This window comes from Gymnodraco acuticeps, unplaced genomic scaffold (assembly GCF_902827175.1).
Source record: "Gymnodraco acuticeps unplaced genomic scaffold, fGymAcu1.1, whole genome shotgun sequence".
NCBI lineage: Eukaryota > Metazoa > Chordata > Actinopteri > Perciformes > Bathydraconidae > Gymnodraco > Gymnodraco acuticeps.
The window spans coordinates 199,881-220,751 of record NW_022991403.1 but is presented as its reverse complement, the minus strand read 5'-3'; the positions used below and the strand labels follow the sequence as shown (position 1 = coordinate 220,751).

General features: G+C 41.9%; 1 protein-coding gene across 1 annotated transcript in view; it reads right to left on the bottom strand.

Annotated features, from left to right (window-relative positions):
- Positions 1-9,144: 9,144 nt before the first annotated feature.
- ldhd (lactate dehydrogenase D) overlaps positions 9,145-20,871 on the bottom strand; it is a 47,639-nt gene continuing 35,912 nt past the window's right edge. Inside the window, exons 10-11 of the mRNA XM_034195753.1 lie at positions 11,340-11,451; positions 9,145-10,730 (exon numbers count right to left, since the gene is read on the bottom strand). Coding sequence (XP_034051644.1) covers positions 10,562-10,730; positions 11,340-11,451 — 281 coding nt within the window. The 3' untranslated portion in view covers positions 9,145-10,561. The remainder of the gene's footprint in view (positions 10,731-11,339; positions 11,452-20,871) is intronic.

Below are 20,871 nucleotides of genomic sequence, written 5' to 3'. Positions count from 1 at the left end.
GTTTTCAAGGGCCTTCTGGCTGTCTGACAGGGAAGTATTTAAGTAATGGTGTACCTGTAGAAATCTAAAAAAATCACCGTTATTCAATCCATATCGTTTTTTTAGTGTTAGAAAATCAAACATGGTTCCTTTGCTGAAAAATGTGCAATATGAAGTAAGGCCATGTTTGGCCCAACCTTTACATTTTGTATCTAGCTTGCTCGGGGTGAAATCAAGATCATGTGAGCACCATCTTAATATCTTCATTTCCTCCAGCAAGTCACTCCTGGTAAGGACCCTTAACCATCATTTTAAGGAGAGGTTGATCCAGCGGTTATCTTTTTCCAGTACGTTTTTAACATGTCTTTTATCCCCTAACCTTGCCTTGATTGGTACTCCCCCTGATACATTATTCTCAATGTCTTTCCATCTAGCTCTGTAGTCTGGCTTGCACCAGCAGAACAAGCTTCTTAATTGGGCTGATATAGTCCTTCAAGCAGGGGAGCGCTACTCCTCCCTTGTTTTTTGCTAGTTGAAGAGTACAGAATCTAATCCTTGGTTTCTTCCCTTGCCAAATGTACCTTGATATGGTTTTATCCTTTTCGTTAAACTGCTTGTCTGTGATTTCAATTGGTAGATTCTGGAAAAGGTATAAGAGTCTAGGATGTGAGTTTATTTCTTAACCCTTATGCTGTGTTCGGGTCTCCCGTGACACGTTTCAAGTTAAAAGAATATAATAACTATGCACTAGTTTTTTTGTATCGGAACAAGGCTTCATGATATCATCAACAACAGCTATATAAACACTACAAAACTGATTTTGACAATTTTAGCGAAGTCTGAAGGTCTCTAAAAAAAAAAAGTGTATCATTTGGTGTTCGGGTCTGGGAAGACCCAGCAACATTGTTGTGGGTGACTCTGGGTCAAATTTGGCCCAATCAAGATTGACTTTAGACTTTAGAAGAAAATACATAAAGCTCCTGATCTTGCTCTTCCCACCATACTACCAAGCCCCCAGCCAGCATATAATTGTCCTTACAAGTTATTCACATATTTTCCCACCATATTTGCTAAATTATTGCGATTACTGCACCGTAAAATATTACCATGATTTCACAATATTTAGCTGTAATATTTTACAATAAATGACTGTTTTACCACTTTACAGTCTTTACCTGTAATGTTCACAATATAATACTGTAATTTTGAATTTCACAGTGAAATCAACGCAGGCACGGTTACTTACTGTGAATGTACAGGATAAATGATTACCAGGATTTCACAACATGTTACTGTATTATTTCACAGTAAAATACTGTATTCAGACCATCCTCTGTGATAACACAACACATGAATTGATTTTATTGCTTTTATCGCTCTTGCTTGGCTTTAAATACTAATTTATTTCTTTGGTGCAGGTTTTACTTCAATTGAAAGGGGCACCGCTGCATGTGCCTTAAAATAAACGATGCAACATATAAATCAGGGGTCGGCAACAAGCGGACCTATATTCAATACATTAATAGGGGATTTCAATTTTGACGGGGTGATTCTATTTTAACCGCTGCCGACAGGGGGCGAAAGAGACGAGTGAGCGATACAGGGAGAGAAACACAGAAGAAGAGACGAGAGCGCGGCAGAGAGAAGCGGAGAGGAAAGTGAGTGAAGAGAATAATAATTAGCGATACAGAGAGAGAAGACGGAGAGGAGAGTGAACAGGCGTGTTAGCGGCAGACAGGGAGAGACAAATAATTACACATGGCGCTCTCCAAGAAGAGGAAAGTGGACAGTGAGAACAGAGCTTTTAACCCTGAGTGGACGGACTCATTCATGTTCATCCTGCCCATGGGAGCACAGAACCAGTTTTGTCTCATTTGTTCAGAGACCGTGGCGCTCATTAAAAGTGCCAAAACGCCACTATGAGACAAAAAAAAGTGTTTGACCAAACATTCCCTCTCAAGTCAGAACTGAGGTCACAAAAAATTAGCAGTCTCAGAGCCCGATATGATCAGTCCACCAGGATCAAAATTAAAACTAAATATCGCTCCAGGGCAGGTTAACCGAGGCTAACCAATGAGCACCTGCATGTGTGTATGAGAATGGCCCTGACACCATTTCAGCCCAGATTGAATCTCCTGGCAGGACAAGCTTGAGCTCAATTCTCGCACTGAATTAAAAAAAAGTGAGTGAGGGACTGCAATATAAGAGGGAAAGAAAGAGAAACTTTAAAACTGTTCAATTGTTATGATGTGTAAAGACTGATATTGTTCTGTAATCGGCTGAAACAAGTAATGATGTGAAACGGTTAACAAAGAAAAAGGGACCCTCGAGCTGCTGCTACACTTTATTTATTCATCTAAAATTAAGCACTTTTGAGGTACACACATTTTCAAAAGCTATTTTATTTATTTTCTCTATTTTATTTTTAAATGCAGCCCGAGAGGAACATTACACATATCCACAGTATTTACTGTATATCTGTATAGTTCAATGTTAATTGACAATAAATATTGTTGTTTTTTAATTGTACTTTCTTTATTTGATTGGCAGTCAGTTGTTGATTACATGCAGACGTTGATAAAGCTACAGGCTACTTCAATATATATCACACTAATTCATAAAGCAAGTTAGACATTTTGAAGTTCCGGACCTTTGCATGGGGAGATTTTCTCTAACTGGACCTCGTTGAATTTTAGTTGAATACCCCTGATATAAATCTATGTAAAATTGAAATTGTTGTCTTGGCTTATTGTTTTCAGGTGCTTCCTGGGCATTAATCCTGAGACGGGCTCGAAAGCCAAAAAGAGGCATGGCAATTTAAACCCCCATGTCAGCACATTCTTCAGAAAAATTGTTGCCTTCGAGTGGATGTCTGTGTAGACATGTGTTACGTGCTCCCCTCCAGGTGAGCAGCCTTCACCCGGTCCACCGAGACGTGCTCGGCTCTGCCACCCAAGCCACGCACTCACCAGCCCAAGTCCTCACGTCCTTTTTCAGCCCCCACTAGACGAACTTCGCGATCACCAAGCGCACCGAAGGCTTACCGCCGGGGTGTGACAGGTCGTGCACTGCCTCAAACACGGAGCGCCTACAACTGGCGGGAACGACTGGCCGCGGCAGGCCCGTGGAGACGTCACACAGGAGAGTACCGCCCGCGTCGCCGAACACCACGTCCTCCAAGCGCAGCCCCATGCCCTCCTCCTTCAGGGCCTGGACGCCGGGGTCTGTGACCTGGTCCGCCGGCATGCGGGTATAGTCCAGGACCAACTGGATGGCTCCGAATACGACTCTGGAGAGGCAATCTGCGACAAGGTTTGATTTGCCAGCCACGTGCTTAATGTCTGTGGTGAACTCCGTGATGTAAGACAGCTGCCGCTGCTGACGTGCAGACCAAGGCTCTGCCACTTTTGACATGGCGAACGTGAGCGGCTTGTGGTCAACAAACGCCGTAAATTCACGGCCCTCCAGCAAAAAACGGATGTCCCGCACGCAGTACTGTGGCATGGGGAAAAATGAGCCACTCTCGAGCCGAAACTCTAATAATCATTCATTCACAAACTAAATCAGGGGACCTTTAACGTTTTACGTCCGATTCGCTCCTTTTCAGCTCCACTTTGGGCATTGGCCTGTCATCAGATTTAATTTTGAATTGCTGCTGTAGCGGAGGTTCAGTTCAATTATTTTTGATTAAATACTCCAAATCCCCACCCTCCATAATTGCACTTGTTTCAGTTGCTTGCTACTTTCTAACGGCGGTGAGAGTGGTGCAGTGACACTATCTATCTATCGATTAGATTTATGATTAGAAAATTATAAAAGTAGAGTAGACATGTGGATATTATCCGGCTGAACAAAACGTGCATTTATCAAACTGGTTCGTTTTCCACAGACCTTATTTCGAGCTATTTTCCAAAATCCTATGGAGAAATCCCATTGCTTTTTTTTCCCGAGGGAACGCGAGGCGCTGGCGACGAGTATGTCGTCCAGGTAGACGAACACAAACGGCAGGTCCCGTAGCGCCGAATCCATCAGGCGCTGGAACGTTTGAGCGGCGTTCTTGAGCCCAAAAGGCATCCGCAGGAACTCGAAAAGTCCAAACGGCGTTATCACTGCCATCTTGGGAACGTCCAGGGGATGCATGGGCACCTGGTGGTATCCGCGCACCAGGTCCACTTTAGAAAACACCAACGTACCGGCCAGATGTGCTGAAAAGTCTTGAATGTGCGGCACCGGGTCGCTACCCGGTCAGGCGTCGTGGCGTCGTTGAGGCGGCGGTAATCCCCGCACAGGCGCCAACCACTGTTCGGCTTGGGAACGACGTGTAGAGGAGAGGTCCAAGGACTGTCAGAACGGCGGACGATACCCAGGCGTTCCATGGTTGAAAACTCCGCCCTAGCTACGTGTCCCCCACAAGCGACGTCTTCCCTCGACGCAGGAACAACACTCCGTTGAGCTCCTGTGTCACACAGAAACAAGCTTCCTGAGATTCTGTCGCTGATGAAGAGAAGCCTGCTCGTGCCGCCAACACTCAGGGCCACTACTGAGCGCCAGCTCCTCCGTTTCCCGGAAGCTTGTAACTGCAGGGAGCGACACACACTTCTTCGCCCCGGCCCCGAACCGCGCGTGGTAAAAACACTCTTCTGTGTCCCCACGCCGGCTTGGTACCGTCACGTCCAGCCTCCGCCGAGCGTCACAGCTAGCGCCTCTGCACCGGACTGCTGGGTAGCCAGGAAAAAACGGTCTTCCTCCTCAGCCAAGGCACGGGGCTCCGTAATGGACGTGTTGGCTAGCGCCGTCTGAACCCGGAAAGGCAAGTGGCGCAGGAACGTCTATATGAACAAATCTGGGGATCTTCCCCCCCTAGCAGATTTTGCATTTTCTCGATTAGCTGAGATGGCTTGCTGTCTCCTAGGCCTTGAATGTCAAGTATCTGGCGGGCCCTCTCCTTAGCAGATAAGCTAAATGTCTTAAGGAGAAGGGCCTTAATCGCCTCATATTTGCCATGGTGCGGGACGTCTGCGATAAATCCCACCAACCTGGATGACGTGGAGCTTCCCATCGCAGCTACCACGTGGAAATATTTCAAATCCCCGTAACGGATTTGGCGGCAGGCAAAGTGTGCCTCCACGTGTGCGAAACACGCCGCAGCGGCATGCTCCCAAAACTCCGGCAGATTTAAAAAACATTGCGATCAGCCATGTTCATTGAGTCTTCGGAAACTTTCACGAAAACGTCAGGGTCACCAGTGTAGAGCCGATGAAAGGGAGTCGGAGGCGGTGTATTCAGAATGGACTTCCACACTTTATTATCCGTTAATACACAAGAGGTAAGTACATGTGCTGCTCTGTATGATAAGCTAGCATGAATACCCCCAAACCCCGTTACCCTCACTAACCGGTCCGGGTTTCAACATACACTATATGACTCAGTGAATGATGTCCCGTAACTGTCACCACAATATCTGCTTTATCATTAGCGATTTTTGTGCATGAAAATCCATCACACTTTATTTGTATTTGATCATAAGTGACATTCATTATGTTTTAAGATGATTATTATCAAGTATGAATAATTATGAATGCTTTATAATTCACTATGAATGCTGTTGATAATGCACCATAGATGTGGAAATAGAAAGTGTCACCATATTTCCTGAACTCTTTATAATGGTTTAAATTCTGTCATGATGGAGAATTTGACCTCATCGTTTAATTTTGATCTGCTTAGATCAGGCAACATTTTAAAGATATAAGTCCATCAAATAACAGAACTGACCTTTAAAAACCCAGCGAGTTTAAATACGTGTGTGTTGGTGAAATGTTATGCATGCATAAAGCTCCAAATGCACAGAAATACAATTGAAGACATAACCTTGGTGTCCTCAACAGATCAGATAATGTGCATGGATTCATTATTGTGTTTCTAATGTTCATTTCAGCTATGATAATAATATTTACAGGATAATAAAGGCAGGAGGTAGCTAACAGCATTTGATAGTATCCATCTTTAAAACATTGCATGTCCCCCCACAGTCTGACTGGGGCACAGCTCAGTATTACTTCTTCTCTGTGACAGGGCCGGATCAAGTAAATACAAACAGCCTGACTGCTGAGTCAGCACATCTCCTTTCTGTCCAGTTCAATGTCCATGGGAGCATGATGTGAAAGCAGACTGACAGCCTGGAAACATCTGAATCAATCTGAAGCATAATTTGTCTTGCAAAGAAAGCCATTTAGTAAAAATCTCTATGTTTTGCAATGCCACAGGAAGGTTAATTGACATTCTAATCATTTTTTATTTAGCATGCTGTTGTGCAGCTCTCTGATACCAACATGTACAAGTGTGACTATTGCTGAGTCACCTACCAGTTTCTATAAGTAGAGCGAGGTCATAACAGCATTCTGTAGCTGCTGACATGAGGTGCATACTGTCTGTAGGGGAGATCAGACTCATTACTGATGTAGCTTGTTTGCTGACATTATAACTCAGAATAGGATTGCTTTATATATTTCACTTTATGTCAAAGCCTGAAAAATAAAATTGGAAATTGATATTTCAAGTGATGTACTTGTTGTGCAAGACTTAGAAACCTGGAAGAAAACTTGGAGTCACATTTCTAATCAGTTTCCCCTGCTAGCTGCTCGGCTGCTGCTAACGTTTGCTTAGCTTGTTTCTCAAAAATCTTACGATTCAGACGTCCCGTGACAAAAATCCTTAATTTGGGTAAATATTAGTCAGCGAAACAACCAAGATCAAAATAATGTGAGGTAAAAATATGGCTTAAAACTGGATATAAAATACATGTACGACAGCTTCTGACGCTGATGCGTGCCCAAAGGAGATACGACACCAATACAATGAGACAGTTTGAAAATGGTTGAAATAATTTGAAATAATACAGGTATTCAACTCAAAAAAGTATACATAATATGTATAATACATTCTCTGAGGAATTGTAAACATTTAAACAGTTTAAATGTAGTACACTCAATCACTCTGTCCATAGGTGAGACCAGAGCCATAATAGAAGAGTTACGACATCTCCGTTCACTCCAATGGACCAGTTTTTTACAGCAATGGCGGATCGTGGAGCCTCTCAATAGTTCCCCGGAAGTTAGCTTGCCGCTAACATCCGGGAACTATTGAGAGGATCTGCGGCTAGCAGTCTATGGTTGCAGCATAATAGACCGTTCGTGATGGACTTTTGAAGGTAAGAAGATGTTTAAAGATTTATATTGCGGATATTATCAGAACATCTGAATCAAATTAACTACACATGTGTATTAAAGGATGTTAGTGGATTATCCCTTCAATCAGTATATTTAACGTTTACAGATTAGGCTAGAATGCCGGATAAAGTTATCAACACACGCCTCGAACAGCCTATTAATCCGTTCTCTTAATGTTATTTCCTCCAACGTTGTGGAATTAGAGAAGCGGGGCTTCTTAACCTGCTTTTATCCGGGGTGGAGGGAGTTACATATTAGTTAAATATAACATTGGGGCGTGTGATTGTAGTGGGTGGTGAAATGAGGATATCCATCTTGGAGTTCAAGCTAGTATAATATAGTTAACGTTACACAATAATAAGGAAGATAGCTATTTTTGTGATACATCGCTATTGATATGGATTTAGAGTGGATATTTGAGACTTCTAAACAGTAAACTAAAACATAACTTATGGGTGAGTGTTTTTAGCAGAGCCATATAATGTCTTTGTGATTCTGTTGATTATTACCTGTCTGTATTATGTTGCAGCTAAGCTGATTTTGGATTGATGGCAAAGGGAGAGGGACTTAAGTGAGAGTGAAAACACAAGGTAAGTTTCAAATAGGTCAGCAATTTCCCACCCTATTGCTAGATGTATCTAACCCTTTCTCCTGTCTCCCTCTTTCAGCACAAGAACCCCAGGGGGGAACTCCCAGAGTTCTGCAAGCCTCTCCCTGTTCCTTATTTTTTATTAAACAGACATTAAGCTTCCCAATGGTGTGGTCTTCGTTTTGTGAAAAATATGATTACCTCACATATGTTGTTGCTGCTGTTGTCTTTTGTGATAGTTAAATTGCTCTTGCTGACTTGAGCCAGACATTCTTTCCTCCTCTCTGTGTCAGTGGGGAAACCTTACATGTGTACTCCTTTCTCTGAGCGATTAGAGCATCCCCCGGCAGCACAGCAAACCATGGGGGAGACTATATGCCAGGACAACACAGAGGAAAAGGCACAGACAAACTGCATGATATGCTATTCAATGTTTATTGAATTCCATGTATTTGCAATGGATGTTCCTAAAACAACACATTTAACATCATCATCATCATCATGCTGCTGCTGCTGCTGCTAGTCCTTTGATAGTCACCTGTCGGTCTCCTGTCCTTTCTGAAAGCCATAAAGATGACATTAGTCATTTAGATAACTTGTGTCCTCAATTACCATGGGATTACTGAAACTACCATGAATTTAAGAAAATGGTAGAAATTAATCTAATCTGAATTTTAAAGCATTACTTTAGATCCCCTCCCTCTAAATATATCAATAAACATTAGAAAGTGATGCTCCTGACTACCATACAAGTTTAAGAAGATAATATTGGTTTTAAAGAATTCAAAGCTATAAATAAACAGCAACAGGCTCTTTAACCAAGGCACTGTTAGCCAAATATGTAAACTAGTTGTTCACACTAATCCTAATATTATCACTTAATATTAGCAAATTCTATTTTATTTTTTAAAACATATTGATGTAAATACATACACATATCGATTTGTTGTATAAATATTGCAAATCAAAACCTTTATTCACTAATAATTACCAAAAATCGTAGTTCTATCTCCTGTTATCAATGCATTCACATTGCCCGCCATGAACTTCCGAGGAACGATCCTCGTCTACATGAACCACGTGACGATAACCGTTTTTTGGACTTCCGTTGTCGTAACTCTTCTATCTATATGGCGCTGGGTGAGATGATACCAGTCTGATAGTTGGAGCCGGTTAGCTTAGCTTAACTAGCATCATTCTTTGGCCCACTGGAAAAAGGGGAACCAGCTAATATGGCATGCGTACAATAATATACAACAGAGGAGAAGCAAATACTAGCATTTTTGCTAAATATCAAACAAGAATGATCACGATATGCAGGAACAAAGTGAGGACAGATTCAAAGGATTCAGTAACTGGTGGTTTATTTTGTTGTACTGTTTGGTAATAAAGTGGGAATAGGCTTTTTATTAGCAGGCAATTATGCAAATCAGTCCTAATTCAAATACAGCTTTATAATATTAGCATGAAAAACCCACATAGAGAGTACAGCAATGGACTGCCACTATTTTTAATTAAAAACATTCTTGATTGACTTGAATTCATAGAACAAATGTTGATTTTCCTTTTTAAAGTGAATGTACAGAAGTAAATAATGAAATGAAGATGGCCGCTTTGATTTCAGTTTCCTGGTACAGGGCCTTGTCGCTGACGCATGTCACTACACTGAACATGTTGTTAGTGTTCTTAGAAACACCCGGGCTTTTCTTGCTATGACAGGTCGTAAAGGCCCCCAGTGAATTACTTGCTTAGCTGAATACTCAATTCTTATTGGCCTATTTGCTATTTGAACATTCTGTGGTCTGCTCTTTGTATTGATAGCAAACCATTGCTAAGGATAACAGACTGTTGCTAGAAGGACGCTCTGATAAAGGGATAATGTGCAGATGCCTCAATCCGCAGAAAAAAGTCCTGTCATTTTAACGTCAGTAGTGGCCAAAAAAACGAGTTCCATCCGAAACACCATGGAATCATTGTTGGATTCAAGATGGCTACACTCTCACCAGTAAGGAAAAGAAAAAGACAACAATAAAACAAGAGAAAGAAAGAGGTTAAGAGCACTGGATGTGAGAGAAATCAGCAGAAGAAGACAGACAGGAAGCAAACACTAAAGGGAACAGCAAACGAAGACAGACAGGAAGTAAACACTAACGGGAACAGCAGAAGACAGACAGATAGTAAACACTAACGGGAACAGCAGAAGAAGACAGACAGGAAGTAAACACTAACGGGAACAGCAGAAGACAGACAGATAGTAAACACTAACGGGAACAGCAGAAGAAGACAGACAGGAAGTAAACACTAACGGGAACAGCAGAAGAAGACAGACAGATAGTAAACACTAACGGGAACAGCAGAAGAAGACAGACAGGAAGTAAACACTAACGGGAACAGTAGAAGAAGACAGACAGGAAGTAAACACTAACGGGAACAGCAGAAGAAGACAGACAGGAAGTAAACATTAACAGGAACACATTATGGGCTCTGTCAGTGTTTAAAGACTGGTTCATGGAAAATAAACTCTGAACAGACTTGGACAGTTACAGAAAACCTCCATAAGTGCTGCCGTCATTTTAAATGACGTTGTTGTTGTTGCCGCAGTTCAGCCGTCGCTACGAAATAGAAAACACTTTTTTTTTTCTTTGCAGAAGCAATACGATTTTTAAATAATTAGAATCATCAAAAATATATTTGAGAACAAATCATTGATTGATTTAGTCAGTAGCCGAGATTCTTTATGTTTCTGTCTTTCCCTCAGACTCCATCACTGCAGAATCTTCCCAGGGTTCATCAGGTTCTTGGGGTCCAGGCTGTCCTTGAGGCGCTGCATGACCTTCACAGCCTCTGGGCCCACCTCTTCACACAGCAGTGCTCTCTTACCCAGGCCCACCCCGTGCTCCCCTGTGCAGGTCCCGTCCAGGGCCAGGGCCCGCCTGGGGGGGCACACACACACACACACACACACACACACACACACACACACACACACACACACACACACACACACACACACACACACACACACACACACACACACACACACACACACACACACACACACACAGAATGATACAACACATGTATACAACTAAACACATCAGTAAGGTTTCAATTATTCTGCTTATGGTTGCAGAATAAAAAAAGAGATTTGAAAAAATAAATACAAATTGTGTTATTTGAAAGCATATAAAAGTAAATACAAGCTTTAACTGAGTTTTCTCTTAAGGTTTTCTACATGTGTTACTGAAAGCGATACTCATAATTTTGCTGTTTGGTATTGCAGCGCTGTCTTGTTATTCCCATGCGGAAAGGGCCAAATGTTAAGCATGACATGAATAAAGACTAGCCAATTAAAAGGTGCATACTGATGATCATTTACCGTTTGGACCAGCAGACTACATACATTTATTTCTGGAGGTTCAAATGGCAGGGCACTTGCATTTGTCAATTCATTTAAATATATATCTTAAATGTCCTTTAACAACCCTGGAATAACAGATTCATGTTTTGATGATCAGTAGTTCAGTTCTGCGTTGATTTACCTGGCCAGCCTCTCAGTGAACAGGTGGACCCTGTGCAGCTCCTCGGGGTCGCTGGGCTCCACCACCATGAGGCAGTGGAAGTTACCGTCACCCACATGACCTGCTATCGGACCTGAGGACCAGAGGACAGCACTCATTACTCTGACTGAATAATATCTGTCCTCACTTCATTCTGTCACCAAGAATCACTGCTGCTTTTCTACTGTGTGTGAGGTCAGCTTTCTGTTGTCTTTTGGGAAGTACATTAAGACTTTTTGATTGTAATGTCAAATCAGCAATATAACATCCTCTTTGTTAATTCAATACTTTCAGATCCTGATGGTTCATGAAGCTTGAAGATAGGTCAGGGCGGGGCCCTTTGTCTAGCCATTAACTATGGAAGTATGAACAAAATAACAGAATACATATGGAAATAAATAATACAGTAATTAAATACATTTAAGAATAAATATACAGTATGTTGAAAATAAATACAAAAAGGAATGAATCCTGAAATAAATTCATGATTATATTAAAAAATAATAAATAAATGAATGCTGAGATAAATATGAAAATGAATAAATAAAAGAGTAAATGTCTAAGAAGAAACAGGACATATTAGTAAACAGTATATAGTATGAGAGTATATATCTATATTATACATTTATTACCAACTGGATATATATGTATTCCTATCTTTGTTAAACTGCTGCCACACTGCCAGGTCAACATCAAGTATACTGTATTTCTCATTTTTGGCCACACCTATTTAATTCCCACATCAAATGGTCAACATAAGGTAGATGCTTGATTTTGAATATAATTAAAGGTTCCATGTCATGCTTCTCTGGTTATTACCCGTCCCCTTGTGTGTTATGAAGCTTTTTCTGCATGTAAACGGTCTGCAGAGTCACAAACCCTCAAAGTACTCCCTGTAGCGAGTAAAACTCTAACACAGAGAAGACCTGTCTATGCTGCCCCAGAACGCCTCGTTGGAGATTTCTCTTTTTCCATTGTTTTCTTCCTGGGTACAGTGACGTGCCCATACCCAAATGGACCAATCCGTGGAGCTCCTCACACACACACACACACACTCACTCAGCCTTATATTTTCTCAGCCGCAGTTCCGCACACACACACTTGCTGTCTCGCAGACCCCACACAGCAACCAGGAAACGACACCAGTAATCCAGCTCACACTGTCCGCTCCTCGAGCCTCAAAGGGTGTTGTAACTTATTTTATTTAAGGCAGTAGAAACATTTGTTTATTTTCTTCTTGATAGAAGTTAAGGGTAAAATGTTTCACAGGAAATGCTTTTATTTTGACGTGCAAGTATGTGTCCTGCTCTGACAGCTTCCTGTTTTTGATATGGAAATTGAATGCGAGCATGTCGAGTGCATTTTCTCTGTCTTCCACCGTTCTTGTTGGAAACTGTTAAATTAATATAAAGTAAAAGTTCAGTTTGGACAAGATGTCGCTTGGTTCTTCATTCGAAGCTTCTATTACACAACATTTTGGTGCCGAAACCAGGGAAGATGCTATGTGTGCCTTGGCCCAAAACACATAGCACAATTCTGCAAAGTCAAGGGTGTTTCATGTGCCTTGTGTAGTCGCAGACATCACCAGTCAGTTTGTGATCAAAGTGAAGCTAAACCAGATGCCGACAGTGGAAGTACTGATGCTGTGGTATCCGCTGTGTCAAGCACAGTTAAAATGAAAGCTGTCCAGAACACAGTCCTGCTCCAGACAGTCAAGGCGTGGACAGAGGGCCCAGCAGGGAGGAAAGTCATACGCTGTCTGTTGGATGGAGGCAGCCAGAGAAGCTTCGTTCATGAGAGTGTAGTTAACGCACTAAGACTACCAGTGGTAAGGCAGGAGACGCTACATCTCCACACCTTTGGAGCCACCTCTCCAATAACAGTACAGCGCAACATTGTGTCCCTAAAAAATGTGTGGAATTCACAGCAAGGAATAGAGATCGAAGCAGTGGAAACCCCTCAAGTGTGCAGTGCTGTGATAAAGGTGCCAGGCGAACCAATCCAAAACGATTTAAAGAAAAGGAGTCTGCAGCTTGCTGATTTTCCACTCCCTAAATGACTGTTTGCTGACGGGTCCAACCCTTAAGTTCAGACTCCACCAGAAAGCCTTTACTGCAGATATTACCAAGGCTTTCTTGCAGATAGCTCTAGCAGAAAAGGATAAAGATGATGTTTGGTTCCTGTGGCTACATGGGCCTCCAACCAAAGACTGTAAAGATGAGCTGCTATATCATGAGAATGAATAGAGTGACATTTGGAGTGTCACCAACCCTTTCCTGTTAGCTGCAACAATAATAAATCATATCAAGCAGTATGAAACAGAGCAGCCTAGAGCAGTGGAAGCACTGAGAGAGTCTCTCTATGTTGATGATTTCATTTCCAGCTCATGTGATGTGGATGAAGCCTTTTCAGTTACCACAACAGCAAAGGAGATTCTGTCTCACGCCGGCATGAACCTGTGCACACGGGTGACACATTCACCAGATCTGAGAGTCAAGTGGACAGAAAGTGGAGTGGAGCACACAACAGAAACAGCCACTTGTGGAAATGTACTGAAGGTGTTAGGGTTAGTATGGAAAGCAGAGATGGATCATTTTGTATTTGATGTAAAGGGACTGCTGGACATTTTAAAAAGGCAAATAAAATACAAAGAGAAGTGTACTTGTGGCATACAGAGCCATTAGTGGGTTGATATACCTACATTATTAGCCTGTTTTTAAGGTTTCAGGCTCGAAAATGCTATGCCCAAAACAAATGACTATAACTTAACTTCTAAAAGGGTTATATGAATAATTTCTTTTATCAAAGCAAGGTTACATCTGTGAGTTGGATGTAGAAGTGTCAGAATCAATATAGATATGTCTCAGTCAGAGTAAATTCAGATGGAACATAGTAAAAAAAGGTAAATTCTTACCCCCGCCTAAAACAAACCCATTACTTATAGTGAAAACTACCCTTGAATGATGGGATAGTAGACTAAAAGCTTTAGGAATCCAAAGTATAACATATAATAAGTACCCTGTATCAAGATTGAGGCAAAACAAGTTAAATTTGACCTTTTTAGAGAGGTTTAGTTAAAAGTAGTCCAGGCGGACTGACCTTTGGGCACATTTGGATACCATCAGTGCCATTTGACCTTTTTCAGGTACCATACTGTAAAAATAATTGTATTATCACTACAGGTAATCATTCCATCCAAATGAAAGTGTTTTTAAAAAAATTAAATTAAATTTTTTTGTATGTAAATGGTCTGTGTGTGTCTGTGTGTGGACTTTGCCACAGCCCTTACATGTTTATCACCCGACTAACACTTCTAGGAAGGTTTACTTACACAATAACAATTAGGAAACATAGGATACACTTGTCTCTTGTCTTGAGCAGATTTATTTCCATGCTCCCTGATTTATTTCCCTGCTCCCTGAAGGACTTCTGGGTGTGTGGCTTCGTCCTGCCGGGGTCACCCCTCATCTTGTGCAGCTCCTTGTGGAGAAGGAAGCTGTTCACCACTGCAATGTCCAGAAAATGGTAAAAAAAAGGTCTTGTACCATTTCATGGTTTTGTGGTGAACGCTGTAGTACCCAATCAAAGCATCGGACATATCCACGCAGCCCATGCTTCTGTTGTAGTCCACCACAGCGTCAGGAACGGTAACAACCTTAGTCTTCCAAACACCAGCCCGTTTCACTTTCCTCCTGACATTCTGTCCACTGAATCAGAAGATGCAGAGGGAGGCTGAGTTAGTACTGGTGCAGACGTCCAGCGGCGTAGCTTGGATGTTGATGGCTCTGGGGCAACTGTATGCTGATCTGATGCACGTCGTAGCTCGGATGAGGCAGATGTTGATGGCTGTGATCTAGAAGCCATTTGATACTTGTCTTCCTCACTGTGAAAACAAATGTGGAAAAAACAATTACTTGAAAAAATGTAACTCAAATCAGAAATAATTCCTCCATTTAGCGTGTGTGAAATAACAGTATACATACATATATATATATATATATATATATACATACATATATATATATATATATATGTGTGTATACTGTTATTTCATATATATATATATACTATAGCGTGTGTGAAATAACCGTATACATATATACTGTTATTTCACACACGCTATAGTATATATATATATATATATATATATACTATAGCGTGTGTGAAATATATATATACTATAGCGTGTGTGAAATATATATATATATATAGACTGATATACAATACAGCTTTATTTATAATCTGCTAATAGTCAATGTCTGTAGAACTACAAAACAGCATCCATTTGGCGTGTGTGGAATAACAGTATATATATACTGGGTTGATATACAATACAGCTTTATTTATATACTGCCGTGTTATAGTCACGAAATACAATTAATCTATTTATACGTTCACCAACATGATGTTGCCATTGTTTTAGTTTCTCACTGAACGATAACGCTACAACAACAAAGCGGCGTCCATTTTGTATTTTGCGAGTGTGGAATTACTATAGATTACACCAAATACACAACTAATAGATACAAACAGAGAGAGTACATACCTTTCCTGAAGTTCCTAATCAGGGTTTCCTGCTGTTGTCTCTGTTCGCTGTGTTCTCTGTTCGCTGTGTTCGTTGCTGCTGTGCTGGAGCGGTTGTGCGGCTGCTTCGGCTACGTCTGTGCGTAAAGCAGCCGCTGCTGGCATTATTCATACTATGCAGGATCCTATCTCTGGAAGCCATAGGTCGATTTGGGTGATTGACACCTTTTTTGAAACTTTGGAGCCAATAGAATCGAGGGGGGGTTAGTAAATCCCGCTTTACACTTACGTCAAGGAGAGAGAGGCTTGCGTAAACAGCACTTGAGAAAGCCTAAACCCGGACTGCAAAACTTTATACCTACGATGCGGCCAGGAATGTAATGATGGCTTCTCAGGAACAATTCTAAAGTGACTAAGAGACATTGGATTAACCTTGAGCAGCGTTTTTATTCCCTTGAACACGACTTTTGATCACAAAACAGCAACGGTAAGACATAATTATTGTTATGCTTTAGAACACTGTTGTTGTTTTCTTGCTCTGTTCTGGCTGCTCGCTCAGTGAGTTTGTGTCCTACAGTGATGATACTTATATACAAATAATCTGTGGAGTATCAGCTTTCAGCTGATATGTAGTTTGTGCAGAACATATTAAGTTTTAAAGATCGTTTTTGCTAGTTAGCACCGGAAGTAGCATCAGCCTGTTTTCACTAAGGGCTAATGCTAACGCTTCTTGTGAGACTTGATTGATTGATTGAAAAGTTTATTAACAGCTTGTATATTGGGTACAGTACAGTACAGCTCAAAACATACAATTGTTAAGGGGATGCAGACCAGAGAAAGACTTTCGTCTTGTTTACATCAGGGTCCCCCATTTCCAATTCATCATGTCATTTAAGACATATAAGACATACAAGACATACAGATGGCTTATTTACAATTTACATACAGGTGGTTTTTTTACATACAGATTGCTTGTTTACAATTTTCATTTTAGATTTCGTTCTAATACATCCTAACCGGACATTTAAGACATACCAAGTCTACAGATATAGCCTACAGTTAGTAACAGAGTCTAAAATGTGAGTATATACATAGATGGGGGGGGGGGGAAGCTGTCCATTGAACGACAGGTTGAGATTTGTACCATTACCGGGGCCAGTTTTGCAATGCTCTCCCCCGAAGGTGCTCTTTAAGACAGGTTTTGAAGGTAAGTATAGTTTTACTTTCCTTTACAGTTGTGGGAAGAGCGTTCCACCTTGATGTGGCATAATTGCGAAACGTGTATTCCCCCTTTTTTGTGCCAAATCTGGGTTTCACATGATTTGTGGAGCTCCCTCTGGTGTTATGATCATGGTATTCCTTGACCTTTGGGAAGAATTTTGACATGTACATGGGTACCATAGAGGTGTAGTGGATCTTGTAGACCAGGCCCATTGCAAGTAGCTGTACTCTGTCGTCTACTCTAAGCCATCCTAGGTTGTCAAAGTGGGCAGAGGTGAGGTGGGTTCTAGATGAAAGATCAAGCAGTAGTCTGACCAGTTTATTTTGCGATGTTTGAAGTTTTATTTTTAGCGCCTTGGAGGTGCTATGGTACCATGACGTGCAAGCATAGTCATAGTACCCTTGAATGAGTGCTCCTGCCAGAGTTTTCAGGGTGTTTTTGTTTACCAGAGAGGAGATCCGGTATAGGAATCTAGTTCTTTGATTGACTTTTTTTATTACATTGGATGCAGGAGAGGTTTGCCTCAAGAATAGATCCTAGGTATGTAATTTCCTTCTTACTTGTGACAATAATGTCGCCCACTGCAACTGAGAAGTCGTCGGATTTGCTGAGATTATGTTTCGAACCGAAGAGAATGGACTCTGTTTTACCCAGGTGTAATGATAATTTATTATCGGCGAGCCAGGTGCAGATTCTGCCGAGCTCGGAGCTGAGGGTTTTTTCAACCTGCAACCTGTTCCTGCCAGAGACCAGCAGGGCTGAGTCGTCCGCGAACAGGAACAAGTTGCAGTCACATGCTGATGACATGTCATTTACATAAATTAGGAACAGTAACGGACCTAATATGCTTCCTTGTGGAACACCACAGCTCACTGGGAGGGGGGGGGACAGAGTACCGTTTACCTCCACCATCTGTTCTCTCCCCTCCAGGTAGGATTGCATCCAGCTCACCGATAGTTTATCAAAACCAATTGCTTTTAGCTTGTCAATCAGAATGGGGTGATTGACAGTGTCGAAAGCCTTTTGTAGGTCCAGCATCACCATGCCGCAGTACTTGCCCTCGTCCACCTCTTGTTTGATGTGGTCGCTCAAATAAAGAAGGCATGTGTCAGTGGAGTGGGATGTTCTAAAGCCAGATTGAAATTCATAGATTAGTTTCTTTTCCGCGAGGTACTTTTCGACCTGTTCATATACTATTTTTTCCATGACTTTCGAGATGGAGGTAAGTATAGAAACAGGGCGGTAGTTGCCTGGGTCCAATTTGCTGCCCTTTTTGTGCAGGGGGGTTACTCTTGCAATTTTGAAGTCTTTGGGTACTTTCCCCTGTTTTATGGAGAGGTTAATTATGTGAGCTATGACTGGTGAGATGGCGGTTGCTGTGTCTCTGAGGAATTTGGAGGGGATATTGTCGTGGCCAGTGGCCTTGTTAGGTTGGAGGGCGCTCAGTTTAATGAGTACCTCTGCTGTTGTTACCCTTGCTTGACTGAAATCATCTTTGCGTACCCCTAGGTTTTTGTAGTAGGTCATGATGTGATCTACTCCAAAAAGCCCTGAGTGGGAGGGTAATTTATTTACAAGAGTTGTGGCTATGTTTGTGAAAAAAATGTTCAAGTACTTGGCCACATCCAGTTTGTCTGTGATTAGCCTGTTATCTGTCTTTATGTTTAAGTTAGAAAATCTCGTTTTGAGTTTTTTACTGCAGCCAAGCTGGATATTGAGTAATTTCCAAAGTTCACGGGGTTTATTTTTGTTTTCCTCAGTTTTGACATTGATGAAATTCTTTTTGGCAGTTTTGATCATGGAGCTTACGTCATTTCTTAGTCTGTTTCTTTCAATTTTGAGTTCAGTCACGTGGGCCTGGAGTTCACTGCTCGTGCTTTTGGAAAGTATTGACTGACTTTTATGGAACTCAGAGCATTTTTTGTCTCTGGTTTTCATGGCGGTCAGTATGCCGGAGTGCATCCACGGCTCAGCGCGATTTTTTACCCTGGTTGTTCTTAGGGGGGCCAAATCATTGAGTATTGCAGAGAATTTGTTTTTGAAACCAAGCCATGTTTCTTCAACTTGTGTACCACTGAGCTCATCTGACCAGTCCAGGCTCTCCAGTTCTAGGTTAAAGGCCTCGCTAGAGTAGTTTTTGAGGTCTCTAGATATGACTGTTTTGTGACAGCCGGCCCTTTGTTTTAGCTTTTTGCGGGTACAGAATATCATATAATGATCACTTAACCCGCATGCTATAACCCCTTTACTGGAGATCCTGGACTTGTCAGAGGTCAGAATGAGATCAATGGTAGTTTGTGTTGTTTCACATACCCGGGTGGGTTGGGTGATTAGCTGGCTGAAGCCGTGCAGATCACAAATCCTACTGAAGGACTTGAAGACGGACGTGTCTTTACGTTGCATATCCGTGTTCCAGTCTCCAATAATAATTGTCTCTACATCCCCCACATCAGCCAAACACCCATCTAATGTATCATAAAAGTCACTCTGTTCCGGTGGTCTATAGATTGTCCCGACTATTACAGATTTAGCATTGTCAAAAATAATTTGAACCCACACAGATTCAATATTTTCATGATGCAGGTCAGTACGGTTTTTGAAATTGGTGTCTTTATGTATGTACATGCAGACACCACCTCCATTCACATTCCTGTCCCTTCTCACTACAAGATAATCTTCAATTTCAATCTCTGAATCTGTAATGGAATTGTCCAATTTGGTCTCAGAAAAGCATAATATGCTTGCCTTACCGTTCATGAATAGCTGCCTGAGTTCAGCCAGTTTGTGTCTCAGGCTGTTAGTGTTCAGATGAAAAATATGTAGTCCATGTAGTCCATTTTTGTTGCTTAAATGCACAATGTCGTCAGCTTGCAGATATTTGTCTTTGTCCGTTACAGCAACCGGCTTGTCGTGGTGGGGTGGTGGTGTGGGGTGGTGGTGGTGGTGGGGGGGGGAGGGAGGCTCCGTTGCAGCTTTAGCCGTTGATATGCTAGCAGGGTGGCTAACAACATGGCGGATATTTGTTCCCTCGGATCTCGGTTCTCTTCCTCTCGTCACTGCCTCATGCGTGTCTGTCTGCCGAGGCGTCCCCGGGGGAATCTCGAAGTCTCCGTTTATTCCTTGGTCTCCGGTGTCTCCACGGTCTCTGTTGTCGTCGCGTAGTTGTTGTTGCAGCGGAAGAGATGCTAGTTCTGATGCTAATTGAGATGCTAGCTGCTCGAGCCTGCAGGACTGTCTTCTTGTCTGCACCGGGCCCGGATTCAGATGGATGTCTCCCGCTAACAATAAGACCAAGACGATCATACTTCTTCGGTCTAGTTTGCCTGACGGGGGTAAGTACTTTCGCGTCGGGTTTGCAGTTAATAACGCATGAATGCTTGCACTTCCAAAAGCAAGGTGTTTCCTTTCCCAGCCGTTGAGAAGGTAAAAGTCATTGTTGTTCATTTTATCCCCGCTTTCATTACTCTCCTTCTCTAAGTGATGTTGTCTCATCGATGAGTTGAGGTAGGAGTCCATAATCCATATTGTCAGGAGGATGAAATATGTAAAAAAATCGTGAGGAATAACCGCCAAAGCGGGAGCTCTCGAAAATGCGACCACTCATAGTGAAACCGGATGTTGCTGACCCACTTGTGTTTTGTTTCGGTAAAAATGGCTCATATCATTAGGTTGCTGAGTTTTTTCCCGTTATTTGAGTATAAGACATTCATAGGTTTTTAAATATTAAGAAGCCCCCAGACGCTGTCTCCTGCAGTGACGTGTTTTTCC